The sequence below is a fragment of the Belonocnema kinseyi genome, chromosome 9 (assembly GCF_010883055.1).
Source record: "Belonocnema kinseyi isolate 2016_QV_RU_SX_M_011 chromosome 9, B_treatae_v1, whole genome shotgun sequence".
NCBI lineage: Eukaryota > Metazoa > Arthropoda > Insecta > Hymenoptera > Cynipidae > Belonocnema > Belonocnema kinseyi.
Window position 1 is genome coordinate 19,626,293 of NC_046665.1, and position 14,502 is coordinate 19,640,794.

Genomic DNA, 14,502 nt, shown 5'->3' on the forward strand with positions numbered 1-14,502 from the left:
TTTTGCTCGACACCTTGACAAATGTAATTCCATGTAGAAACATGCGCTTAAATAAAATATTTTACCAAAAAAGTTACCCACGCTTTAACTTGACAGACTGTACAGGTCTAGCATTTCGGGTCCTGTTAATCATGCCAAATCGCAATTCACTTTTTTAAATATTATTATTACATTAATCAATTATTATGAACAATTTTTTCTACAACTCCGTGAAAAATAACTTTGTTAACAAGATAAAACCGAATACATGGTTCGGAAACTGTTAAACATTGTTGTAAAATGTATGGCCTATTGATTGCAGATGAAATTAGAAATTGGAACAATTTAATACATCAGAAAAATATTATATTTATATATCAACTATACAAGTTTTGAAAACTTTTTCAATCTAATAAAATAAATCTTTTCAGAGGTTGATTTTCTATAATTTTGACTTTATATTGTATAAAGACCATTTTTTATCACTTCTTACATCTAATTGTACATCTTTTAAATATCCTCACTTTTTTATTTTATTTCATTTTTTCAAAAATGAATGCCCTGACCGCAATCTATAAAAAACATGATTTCGCCAAATTTGAATATTTCGCAATTCGTCCAGACCACAGATTAGCTGTTTAATTAATATTCGCCTTCATCCCAGATATAAAAATTACACAAATATCCAGTTCGTTTTCATTCTGAAATAGTGACCACCAAAAACTTAATGAGCGTTCGTTCCCCAGACTTCCACCGATTATTCTGAGCTTTATTAATTTACTGGATGTGTTTTGTGCTTTTGACTTTTAAACTAATAATTCTGACAAAACGACAATATCGGAAACTAACAAGGCTATCTTTCACAGTATGAAAGGTTGTATAAACTGATCTTTTCTAGTGGATGGCATCACCAGATCAACTTCTTCATTCATGATGTTTAACATGCGATTTGAATTATTCAAAAATAAAAAAAAATGTACTTGCAAGTGACGCTTGGAATTTTGAATAAATCTATGTGTGTGTATTTAACAAAGCTAGAAAAATTCTTTTTTACTTACAAACTATGGAAAATTAATTAATCGCATAATAACAGAAAAATAATACTCACACTAATGATTCTTTCCTGGACTAATCCATCCCTTTTTTTCCTAATTTCCATAGTACCGTTGAACTCCGGTTTTCTTAAAGGACTTTGTTTCGAGGTTATTTCAGCTCCGGATGCGCCATCAACATCCATTTCTTCAATTGGCCTATCAGGATTACGATCTTCTTCCACATCTTCCTCTTCATCGTTTGATGAACTAGATTCCTCGCTTGATTCAGAAGAGGTTGAAGAATCTGGTTGCACACCGATATGATCAGGAGGCGGTGGCAGCCACTGCGATATTCTTTCCTTAACATGATAGTAATAAACCCTACCTCGTTCGTCCTTTGCCCATTTCCACTTAGGAGGTAAATCTAAGGGAGGGGGCATTTCAGGTTGTGATGATGGTTTTGTGGTTTCTATGACAGGGCTAGATTGGAAAGAAGGCTCTACGGATTTTTCTATGAACATAGTTTGACCTGGAATAGGAATCGGCGGAGTACCGTTATGAATTTGTACTAGGTTGTTCGGAATCTGAAGCGGACTTTCCGGAAACTGTTGATGAGGAACTGGTAAAGGAGGAGGAAATTGAGTAGTTTGTTGATTATAGGTTGGTGTTTGATTCATGGGATACATTGCAGTCTGCAAACCCGGTGAAATATCAATAGAGAGACCAGGTTGTAATAGGTGAGGCAAAGGAGAAACGAGATTTGGTTGTGAAGACGTTGCCAATGGTTGAGGTCCCCCAACGTAAACAGGCGTCATTTGCTGCTGAAGTTCAGATCCATCTGCAAGAATAAAAATACATTTTCTTGGGATTTTTCCTTAAAGGTGCATGAAACCATCTGAACAAATTTTATGGAAACGGTTAACGTAAGAGATAAGTCAGATATAATTTTTACATCAGCTCAGATTTTATGGAGTTTCTGCACGGAACCGTTTTCGTAGAATCTATCCATGAGGGAAAGTATTTTATGCTGTGTCGGACGATTTCCGCCTCTTTCCGTCGGCATTTCAGTGGTGTAATGCTATCTTTGCCTTCGAACGGCAATCTCCGAAAATTGTACGTGTATTCCCGGGCAGTAGCGCGGAAAGACGCAGAAATCGTCCTCTTTTGCATACAGCGCCATGTGTCTCTTGACAGCAACCCTTTGACAGCCTCGGCCGCTGTTTTTATAACTCGGCAGCACACGCGCTTCGCGCGCGTGCTTATCACCTCGTATTAAAAACCTCGACCTCAGCGGCTGTCAAAGGGGCCATTACTGTCACGTAACACAATATAATATTATATTAGCAGGTAGAAGTCACCGACCCTGAATAGGATAAGTTTGCCACTGTCCTATTGCCGGATTGAAGAACAGCGGATAACCGGTTTGAGGGTCAATAGCCGAAGTCGTATGAGGATCCATTCCCAATGCCAAACATCGAGTTTCATGTTCCTTCCACAACTCTTCCTGCTGGCGACGCTGTCTTTCCTTTTCTTCTTCCTTGGCAACTTTCAAAGCAAACAGTTGTCTGCGTTCAAACTTGGTCATCCGGGGCACGGGTACCAAGTTCGATCGCTCATCCACCCTCTTGTCTTTAGATCTGATATGCTCAAAATCTGGTGACTCGCGACCGCGTCTTCGGTCTCGCTTGTCGTTCTCGACCCGTCCATATCGGTCAGAACGATACCTATTTTGCGAGAAACGAAACTTTCTAATTTGCGTTTTTAATAATATTAATAGCGGTCATTTCAATGGAAGCCATAAAAATAAGATTTTTTTTTAACTTACCTCTCATACGTCTCCCGCTTCTGCTCTTTATCTAATTCTTCCTTGTATCCTCGATCTAAAAATAAGAAACAAAGAGTAAGAATAATATGTTTTTCTAAAATAATAAATCCCAACAAGACAGATAATTTGAAAAAAGCCAATAAAATTATCTACCTGCTTCTCTTTCATGCTCCTTCATTTGCTCGATCCTCTCTTTCTTTGGTATCCGGAAAACCTCCATCAAATTAGACCATTCCGTTAAAAGGTTCGATGCAAGTTCAGTTATAAGTACTTGCTCGCTCTCCTGCTTCAGGTCCTTAATGTGTTCATCCACTGCTTCATTCTCCTCTTTCTTAATGATTCCTTCAGAACTTTTTTCTTTGCTATCAATGTCCAGCTCTTCTTTTGCTTCGACTTGCTCGTCCTCCGGTGATTCTACACTCGGAAACGAAAAAGACTGTTTTGACCACTTCTCGACCACGCCATATACTTTGCTGTCCATGAGCATCGTTTTATTAGGGATTGGCAATGTGCTTAGCGTTTTGAGAACCTCCAGTCTAAATTGCTGAGTCTCTTCTGTTTCAGTTCCAGCAACGTCCATCATATAGCTCCAAATCAGGCGTAACCCGTGGTAATCAAGGAACAACCTACAGCAAGGTTGTTCCCCAGTTTGCAAGACACGTAAAAGACGAGTTCTGTGTTCTAATTCCCTACTACGAACCATCAATCGGCTCAAAGTCAAGGTATGGTTTCTATTTTTCAATCCACCCGAACAAAGTTTTTCTATCTCTTCCTCCAACTGTAATAAATAAAGATTTCGTCTCTATAAAAAATTATGATTCCACTACTGTCGCAGGCTAGAAAAGAATCTCCAATGACGCACGTTGAAACATTTCTGCTTCACACAAATGATAAATTAATAGTAGCAAATTTACGTTTTAATTGTTAACCAAATGATTGTTTAATAATTCACAGAGCATTCATTAGTCATTCTTCTTGCACATATAATTTTCATAGAGTAAAAACGATTCAACATGTTTAAATACATACATCTTCATCTTCCATATAATCGGCAGGTTTCTTTTCCTCTTTCTTCTTTCTGGTTATATCTTTCTCACGTGTTTCCTTCTTCTCGATCTTCTGATTTTCGTCTTCAGGAGTTTCCCCTATCCACCCTCTGCAATTCGAAGCCTCACAAAGACATTTTTGTGCCTCTTTCCTGTTAACGCAAATAAATGAACAGGTCATAAAATAAGAATACTAGACATTCCATTTCAACTCAACGCATCTCGAATTTCTAATCTTTACCTATCCTCTCCAACCTTAGCCATTTTGTAGGTTCATAATACCGACCATTACTAGCCAATCCATTGGGCACCATAATTTATGGTTATCGAGATATTGGCTATGATAGTGTAACTATTTTCAACCGTAGAGCATTTTTAAAATTAAAATTACGTGACGAAATCAAAACCAAATTAAATTTGGTATTGGTTTTCATAAAGGTGTTTTAATAAGCTTTATGCCAATAATTAAATTTTTTTCAAGTGTTACTTTAGACTTTTTTTTCTTAATTTTCGAACGTAATTTCTATAATATTAAAACTTACCATTTAGTTACACTATCTGTCTAAAATTTTTAGCCGTTCCATACGCTACTTCAGAAAAACAGTGCAAATGAGTAAAGAAGATTATAAAAACCAAATGATGAACCTTCTAACTGACCATACATACACAAAACTTAAAATGGACTCTACAAAAACAATAATCAGTAAAACAAAAACCCTTCTCAAAGACTCTAAACTTGACAGCCAAACAATATTTAAATTAATACCTACTAATCCGATCTCTCCAAGACTTTACGGGCCCCCAAAAATCCACAAAGATAAAATTTCACTCAGACCAATCATCAGCGCAATAAACTCACCAACTTACAACCTAGCACGCTTCCTCGCTAAAAAAAACTAAATCCTTTTACAGGAAACTCTACCGCTCACGTCCAAAACTCATTTGACCTTATCAAAAAGATACAACAGATTGACATTCAACCCCAAGACATCACGGTGAGTTTCGACATAGTATCCCTTTTTACGAAAGTATTAATCTCTCATACATTTGATATTAATAAATCTTTTACAAACTTCCCTTCCTATCTCGTACCTTTATTAGAACACTCTCTCAATAATACTTACTTCTCTTTCAATAACCAATTCTACGAACAAACCTCAGGGACAGCAATGGGATCCACAATCTCACCTGTAATAGCCAATATCTTTACGGAATATCTAGAAACTAAAATCTTCAATCCAACCAAGCTTAAACCGCAATTTTGGTTCCGTTACATTGATGATACTTTTGTCAGCTGGCGACATGGACGAAGTGAACTAAATAAGGTTTTTCGATTTCATCAATCGATTACATCCTAATATCCAGTTCACCATAGAAATTGAAAAAATGGAAAATTGCCTTTCTTGGACGTATTAATTTACAAAAGATCTGATAACACATTAGGACATCATGTTTACAGGAAACGCACCCATACAAACAGATACCTACAAGCCTCCTCCCACCATCACCTATCTCAAAAACAATCGGTCATCAACTCCCTTACATACAGAGCTGTCTCCATAACAGATAAAGATAACTTACAAATAGAATTACAAAATTTAAAACAAATCCTAATAGATAACGGTTACACAAACAAACAAATTGATCAAGCAATAAGAAAATACACTCAAAAAAAAGTGAACACAACCTACGAAACACAAAGAGAGAAAAACGACCACCACCCTACCCTACATCGAAAATAAGACAACTACTAAATAACCCTAAAGACAAAAAGGCACCACTCATTGTTCCAGGAGTATATAAAATCCCTTGTTCTTGTGGCAAAGTCTATATTGGAGAAGCCAGGAGAGCGGTGAGGCAACGTATAAAGGAACATGAGAGTAAAGTCAGACTTAAATATTTCATGCAATTAGCACTCGCTGAACATTATATAGAAACAGGACGTAATATTTTATTTAACAAAACAACAGTCACTGCAAAAACATACAATATTTTCCAATAAAGCTAAAAACACCCTAATAACATAAAAGGGACAATGGATTTAATACCAATCCGATTTGGCTTACCGTCCTCCCGGATTAAAAAAACTCTTGATTTGCCAATCAAGTTCAACCAGTATCCATCATTAATGATATAGATAATATTATAACGAGTTATACTATATTACATGCAGTACACGGTCGTATGCACAGATCCGGGGTCTCTCGTGGGAAGTTCCCTCACACAAGCCGAAAAGTATCGCGATCCTGACACCGCGCGACATAACGCACTAGTCGAGTTGTAAAGATTTTGAAAACGTGAACACGTTTTCTACCCTCAAAGACGGAGTGACAGTATTTCCAAAAATGTGAGTGACAGTATTTCCAAAAATGTTTTCACAAAGTATTCAATCTGCCGCTTTGCTTATCAGTAACTTTTTGCTATCTAAACTCTTTCTCTCTTTAAAGAACGCCGCACAAAATATGAGTAAAAAGCCTTGCGGTCAGATTCGCTGTAAATATGGGGAATAATTCTTGATGTGATGCTGATCAAAATTTATTATGGGCATAACCCCCCAATAATCGAGAGTTCACGTATTAGAAGCTCCGAAATGTAGTAGTGTGTCATTCTCGTGCTTGTGGTGACCAATAAGTACAAGTATATACTTCATTATAACTGTAGTGTTGTTCGTACGTGATTGGGTACGAACAAAAGAAATCATATGTGCTTGTGTGAGTGTGTGAGACAGAGGGGGGGAGGGTCGTGTGAATGATGTGAGATAGTTTGTATTTCGTGGGATGATAAGTGAGAAAGTGCAACTGTAAGTGAAAAGGGTGGATAACTGTGTAGAATAGTGATTAGGGGGGAGGGTGCTGTGCGCAAAAGTGTGTAGGCGGGGGGGGGGGGGCAAGAGTTTGTTGTGCATTTGTTGGTGTTTTAAGTGATTAATATACTCTCTGTTGGTGTAACGATGATCGGTGTGTTGTTTATAAAAACGACAACTATCTCCCTCCAAAAACAATATAGATACTGAGTCCCACCATCACAAACAACACAATGTGACATACGAAGAACTAGCAGCTTTAAAGTTAATCCGCTGAGACAGTCACTCATGATAACAACCCCTTCTCGCAACTATACATTACACACTCCTACCCTACTCACTGTCACACCAAACCAGTACTCCCATTATACATACGCTTTCATGTTCCCAGTCCTAAATATTACACCAATCATCTTCACACTAACAGACAGTAAGCGTACAAATAACATATTATATAACGCAAAATTAAATAGCCCTACGCCCACACTGCAGTCTACACTTCAACATCTCTTTTTCTACTGAGACTTGTACTTACTCACCCATTAAATTGATATCCCCTTCCTAGGTAACTCTATACTAATCCCCTGACTATCCTCCATAACAATCCCTTCCAACACAGTTAATCATATACACCAACGCCCGCTCATCGTACAAACACTTTAACTCAAACAGACACAACAAACCCTTAACAACCCCCCGCCCAACACACACAAATTTACACACGTAACCCTCCCCTCATTGACTCTCCTACAACTTTGGTTACTCTTTTCATATTCGGTTGCACTATCTGGCTCATCCTCACATAAAGCACGAACTATCTTCACACACTTCCCACGCAACAAATCCCCCTCACACACACACACACAAGCATACATCATTTCTCTTGTCCGTATCCAATTATACACGAAGAACACTATAATGTTTGAATAGCTTTAAATACTTGAACAATTTATTATTGATTATTATTATTAAAAATTGATTATTATTTATGACAAATTTTGATTAGCATCGCATCAAGAATTATACCACGAAGTTATAGTGAATTTGACCGAAAGGCCTTTCATCATATTTTGTGCGGGATTCTTTCTTACAGTCACATTTAAAAATTATCATAAATATTAACATATCCTTACATGCAGGGCTCTACAAGGATTGACGAACCCTTTTCCCTAGCTGCTCGTGGGAAAAACAATGACAACACCAAACATAATTGTAGTAACTGCGGTTCAAAACAATCGAACGCGCAGGGCTTCGGACAATGGGACGGACAACAATGCCCAATACTCTAGAGTTAGGGGAACCAATCTTGAAGGAGTTAATGTAATGGACCGGAAAAATCTTCATACTTTTGAGTGGACGGATCAACTTAGGGATGAACTGCTGGAGTGCTATAATACCAGTACGGACCTTGAACAAAAAGGCCACATAGCGCGACTACATAAACGACCGCGAATCTGTGCCAAAGAACTCCGGAAAAGGGGTTATATAAGTGGAGCGTATACTCAACCGCAGTCAGAATAAGCTGGCAACAGAAAAAAAAATACGACACTGAGACCAACCGCGGGCAAGACATCCAATAGAGGAAAACCGATACTTTAGGCCCAGGAGAAACATCAACATTCAGGTTTCTCTCAAGTCATTAGATTTAACTAAACCCAAAGGTTGATCATAAGACCAAAAGACTAATGTATCACCTCCCCACAAAGATAAACTGGACAAGACAGTACGCGCCTCGCATTCAGTGTGTGAAGGACTATATAATATCTGGCAGGACTTTCACCGCCAGGGTTAGACAGTTCACGCGCGAACTGCGGATCCGTTATTACACACTGAACAAGTCAAAGCTGCTAACCAGCAGCCAGCATATGCTTGACAGAATACGGGTAGTATCTGAGGCTAGCAGAAGTCTAGAGCTGAGAGAGGTAGGTCAGAGAAAACCAACAGTTTCTCTCTAACCAATCTCGACTCTTTAAAGATCCTCCAGTTACTGTCGACCATCCGACCAAACCAGATCAAGTGGAAGCATTTTGGAGAATTCGATTCGAACTCCCACAGACTTATCATCTGTTTTTTTGGAGAGCTTAAAGTTTCATCCTAACATCGTGAGGTAGCTAGAGAGATTGCTTCCGCTTTAAAAAAACAGATTTACTAACTCATCTGGAAAACATCGTGTGACAACTAATAGCGATTCTAGCTATTTCATAGTTTCGAAATCCGTTCCCAATGAAATCCTAGCTGATCCTTTGGCGGTTTTTTCAACAATTACTTTCTTTCGATTTTTAAATATTTTTACTTATTTTCGACATGTTTTAGTAAAATATGAAAGTTAGTACTTTTTTCACGTAATTCATTATCTTCTATCACTCTCAGCCTAACTATGAACCACGACGAGGACTATGTAGTAACGTATTTGATCATTACGGAAAATAAGTATGAAATTTGAAAAATAACTGATAATTACTATAAAATGGTATAAGAATAATAAAAAGAACGATACAGTTTGAACGAAATAATTTATGAAAATGTGTAATGTAAAACTTAAATATACATGGAGGAGTAATCTATGGCCGTTTTTCTTAATCTTTCTTGATAGGATTGAGCATCTACCATGTTGATTTTGCAGCGGTTCCAAACGTTTCATCAGTCTTTGTGCTCTGATTCACCTGGCTGCTCTGAACACAATCCAAAATCCTTCGCCATCCAGAAAATGCAATGAATGCTCAAGATACGCAAAAATGACGTGAATTTAAATATCACAGAAGCTTTTGTACTGGCATAAGCCTTTTTATTTCTTTAATGAGTTTATCTAAATGCTGGGCGGGTGTCGACGTAGAAAAACAACAATCCATAATTTTGTGCATAGCTTTAAAAGCAGAAATGAAAGGGATAAGTGCAAATTTGCCTACATCGGAATAAGTTTTTGGATCATCAAGTGCATCTGACTCTTATAGAAGTTGTCTACAAGCATTTCCTTCAAAAATGTCTCCATAATAATTGTTTGCAATGATGCTCAACTTCTTTGGCCACAGCAACGCTTTTACTTTTGTAAGTCGCAGCACTAATCTTTCTAAGTTTTTAAACGTAAGCAAACGTTACTGACTTTTAAACATTTTGACCCAGCATTGGATTCATCACCTTGATCACTATCGGTTGAATCGCCTGCTTCATTCCCTTTAAATTCTTTGAGTGAAATAAAACAGTACGGACAAGGATACATTAAAGTGGCTCTCTGTTGACCATTAACGATGAGTAAAAGTTGAAAATCACTGAGTAATTAAAAGGAATTTTGTTAACGTTGGTTAGATTGAATAAGGATTGTAAATTTTCATAAAAGTCTTTTGACACTTGTTAATTTAGCTTTTCTGGCACAAGTATCCTTCAGAATAAAGACTACTTTTTATTTCTGCCGAAACAGGTTTATTAAATATTGTTAATCATATTTTCGGAAAACGTTGACCTCTACCCATCATCATTTTTACGAGTAAATTGCCTATTATACCTCTTTTCTCTGAAACGAACTCTATAATTTCTTCTGTGTCTGTCCATACTACAGGTCTTCTAAGTTTTGTCTCTGAATTTGAAACATTTAATTCGCACACATCGCTTTTGTATATAACATCTAGTGTTTTTATTATTTTGGACACATGTTTGAGATAATAAGGTGGAACAGATTTTTTACCTGCAATACTTTGTAAAAAATTCGTCATTTTTTCATTTGTTTAGCTGATGAGCCAGTATTAGCTTGATAATTATCTAATCTTTAGTAGTGAAAACAACAGGATTTTTTCAACTGCTTTAAAAGTAAATCGGAACTCACGGCCCATTGTACTCAAATTCAATGACGTGTTTTGATGACTAGATGTGCTACTATGGTTAAAGTCACTAGACAAATTAATTTTCCTTTTTAATATCAAATTGCATATGGGAGAAGATGAGCGTAAAGTATTACTGACTTGGACTTTTTTCGGAAGATTTACATTTTTTAAACTGCCATGAAGTCCATTTTCAGTGGTAATTCGAACCGAATAATTTTTATGACCTTATACGTTTTCGATCTTTGGGTGACCTTTATATCTCCCATACAAACAAACGAAACAATTACATGAGTCTTCATTTGTGCGAGTTTCTTTAGGTAACATTATATCCGTATAATGAGACATGGAAGGTAAAGTTCTTTCAGATTTTCCATTTCCGTAATCAGTCAAAATGCGACAACATATTCCATAAATTCTTAGTTAAAATCGAGAATCAGACTCATTTTTGATTTTATCTTACTGCTAAAACTTACGCGTTAATATAAAATTTATGAATGACGAAAAAAGTTACTTAAAGAGAATATTGTTAGTTTACACAGCAAATTTTTTTTTAAACCAAGACAAATGTCTAATTGTTCAACTCATGCAGGAACAACCTACATCCAATGGCACAATGCGGCACGAAGAGTGCTGTATAACCATCTCTGTGACTCTTACGGAATTAGCCTTAATACCGCTTCTCTAAATGCTCCCAAGAAAATCGAGTCAATTGCCGAGAATAAGAAGTGCCGCATATACTGGAACTTTATATTCTCGAGAATTGTTTCTGTTGCGCACTGAAGGCATAACATAGTTCTACTTGATTTCGAAAAACGAACCATGTTTGTTATCGAATCTTCGGCAACAGCTGACAAAAACATAACAGCCAAGGAGAATGGAAAGGAAGAGAGGTGATGCATAGGAGGCTACGAAAGTTTTGCAATACAGAAGAACCTTTTATAGTTTTTCGAAGTACTTTCCACCGCAGTGAATACACTTTTCCATACGTCTAAACGAGCCATCAAAGCAACCATACCACTTTTCTTCTGGAAGATCTGCACACGCTTGGTCCTACGTCGTCAAAAGGTCAGTTTCGTTAGTAAATCGACGCCTTTTTAATCGTTTTTTACTTCCGGAAATAGACCAAAGTCACAGAGAGCAAGACCTAGACTGTAAGAAGGGTGATCTAGAATAGTAAGTCCAGATTTGACCAAAAAAGCTACTTCGACCTTCGCTCTGTGACCCGGTGCATTGTCGTGGTGGAATAGACAGGTGCTGAGTCGAGATTTCGGCCTGATGTTTTTGAGTTGGTTTATGACTTGGGGTAAACATACCTGAGTGTACCAGGAAGAGGTGACTATACGCTGGTTTTCCAGTACGACCCTATTCACAATGCGGCGTTTACCAAAGAATACTGCAATCATTCTTTTGTTTACAGATCGAGACTTCCGCACCACCACTGGAGCATCCTCATCCTCCAACAGCCAGATCTTGCTTTATGATTTTGTTCGAACGTCGTAATAATACAACCAGGTTTCGTTGCCTATTATAATACTATTTACATCCCGAGAAGATTCCGATTCATAATCTTTATCGCATTTTTTGGCACCACTCTATGTGGTACCCATAGAGTAGAAACCTTCCTAACATGTAAATGTTCATGCAGAATTCGATGGACTGCTAGTGCAATAATGTGTAACATTTGTTCTATCTGCCGATACGTGATTCTTCTATTATCATTCAGTAGATTATTCACAGGCGCAATGTTTTCCGATGTCACCACTTCCGGCGGTCGACCTGAGCGCGAGTTGTCCGCGAGACCGAAATTTCCCGTTTCGAACTGTTTGTACTATCGGAAAATTGTTGTTCGATGCGGACAATTCTTGCCTAATACCGGAGACATTTCCTCAAAACTTTGGTCTACACTTAAACCGCGAAAGAGTCGTATCGAATTATCGCCCGATATTCTTCCTTTGTCCACGACGCCATTTCTCAATCGTTCTGGGCTGCGTGCTGAGACTGTACTGAGACCTGAGTCAACAGGTTTCCTCTTCCTACCTAATTTTTGACACTTGCAGACAAAATGCAGAAGGAGGTCGTCCTTGGTTCGCTCCGCGTCCTCAGGGTGCACAAAAGTTTTGCCGGGTCATCGTATTAAGTCCGTCACAGGCTGTAACCACCTATCTCACGGTCATAAGACATGGGTACGGCTGAAATTTTACCGCGATTTTGCTGGGAGCGGGTGCAGTTTTTCAGATTAGCACCCACTCCCGGCGAAATCCAGCGGTTGTCATTATGACAAACTTTCATATAAACTAACTTTTATATTTTATATTCTGTTATACTTTTATATATAAAAAAAAGGTTAAACAATTACCGCATGGTCTTATTGGGAGCAACCGTCATCTAAAAATGACACTGGCTTCCAGTACAACCGTGGTAAGTCACACTTATAGCCAATTTCAGTTACAATTATGATTTTTACAAGCCAATTTCAGTTACAATTATGATTTTTACATTCTCATTCCTGAGAATGTAATGTAATCGTCCAAATTTTCAATCTCTGCTTTTTAACGGATCTTTACGTTTCGGCACGCACAGAATCCGAAAATCATACAATTTTGTCGGTGTCTGTCTGTACTTCTGTCTGTATGCCTGGTTACCTGAATGTTTTAGCCACGCTAACTTTTGACGGATTTGTCCGATCGAGTCCGCATTTGATACACTCCTGAAGGTCCCCAAAATAAAGGCTAAGTTCGTTAATCACATATTTTGAACCAAAATTAAAAATTGAGAGCATTTTCAAAATGCTGAAATTTTAGAAATTGTTGTCAAAGTTTCTTGTATATGGGTGAAAGACTTGCAAATTATCTAAATAAAATTTTTTATTTTTATGAAAATTAGAAAAGTTATATACTTTTAAAAATTTGAAAATTTACAAAAAATATAAAAAATAATTTTTTTTATAGATCCAAAAATTTCATTCAAAATTTTCACCAGATATCAAATATATTTTAAACCTATTCTACACGCATTTTTCGATTAGTTCAAAATTTAAAAAATTATAGTATTTTCAAAATTTTTTGAACTTATAAAAATGTTTGTCAAAGTTTCTCATAGATGGGTCAAAGACTTGCAAATTATTTAAATAAAATGTTTAATTTTCATGAAAATTGGAAACGTTATATACTTTTTGAAAATTTGAAAATTTTCAGAAAATAGAAAAAATGATTTTTTTCATAAATCCAAAAATTTTATTCAAAATTTTCAGTAGATACCAAATACATTTCAAACTATTCTAGTCGAATTTTGTTCAAGTTTCAGAAAATGTTGTCAATGTCTCCGATACTTGACAAAAATACTTGCAAATTATCCAAATGACATTTTTAATTTGGATTAAAATTAAAAACGTTAGTGTAATGTAATCGTCCAAATTTTCGACCTCTGGTTTTTAACGGATCTTCACGTTTCGGCGCGCACAGAATCCGAAAATCATACAATTTCGTCGGTGTCTGTCTCTCTGTACGTCTGTCTGTATGTATGGTAACCTGAATGTTGTAGCCACGCTAACTTTTGAAGAATGTGTCCAACCGAGTCCGCATTTGATACACTTCTGAAGGTCCCCAAAATAAAGGCTAAGATCGTTAATCAGATATTTCGAACCAAAATTAAAAAATTGATTGCATTTTATATATCACTATTTTAGTCGAATTTTTCGATAAGTCCACATTTTTAAAAATTAGAGCCTGTATAACCTAACAGTACAGCGCGAAGCGCGATTATGGCAATGAGAATGTAATCGTCAAGGCCGTAGGTGCTTTGATAACCTTTTTTTAATGTCAAATTAAAAAAAAAAGGTTCAGCTTTACTTTGTAATTGTAGTTTATGAGAGGCTTGAATTACAGTATTTGATATAATTTTATATATATATATATATATATACGAGGGTGGATTGATAAGTTTCCGGCCTGACCAAGAGATGGCGCCACTAGGCCTACCTTGAGGTGGCGTTCTATAGTAC

At 36.9% G+C, this 14,502-nt stretch overlaps 1 protein-coding gene across 11 annotated transcripts in view; it reads right to left on the reverse strand.

The window, feature by feature from the left end:
- The window catches only part of LOC117179443, a 267,984-nt gene that overhangs the window by 95,564 nt on the left and 157,918 nt on the right, over positions 1-14,502 (reverse strand). For 10 of the 11 annotated variants that reach the window (XM_033371257.1, XM_033371255.1, XM_033371252.1 and 7 more), the window contains 5 exons: positions 3,868-4,036; positions 2,992-3,616; positions 2,839-2,893; positions 2,376-2,761; positions 1,088-1,851 (listed from right to left, as the gene is read on the reverse strand). In XM_033371257.1, the coding sequence (XP_033227148.1) occupies positions 1,088-1,851; positions 2,376-2,761; positions 2,839-2,893; positions 2,992-3,616; positions 3,868-4,036 (1,999 nt within the window). The remainder of the gene's footprint in view (positions 1-1,087; positions 1,852-2,375; positions 2,762-2,838; positions 2,894-2,991; positions 3,617-3,867; positions 4,037-14,502) is intronic. The other variant, XM_033371260.1, reaches the window with a different exon arrangement.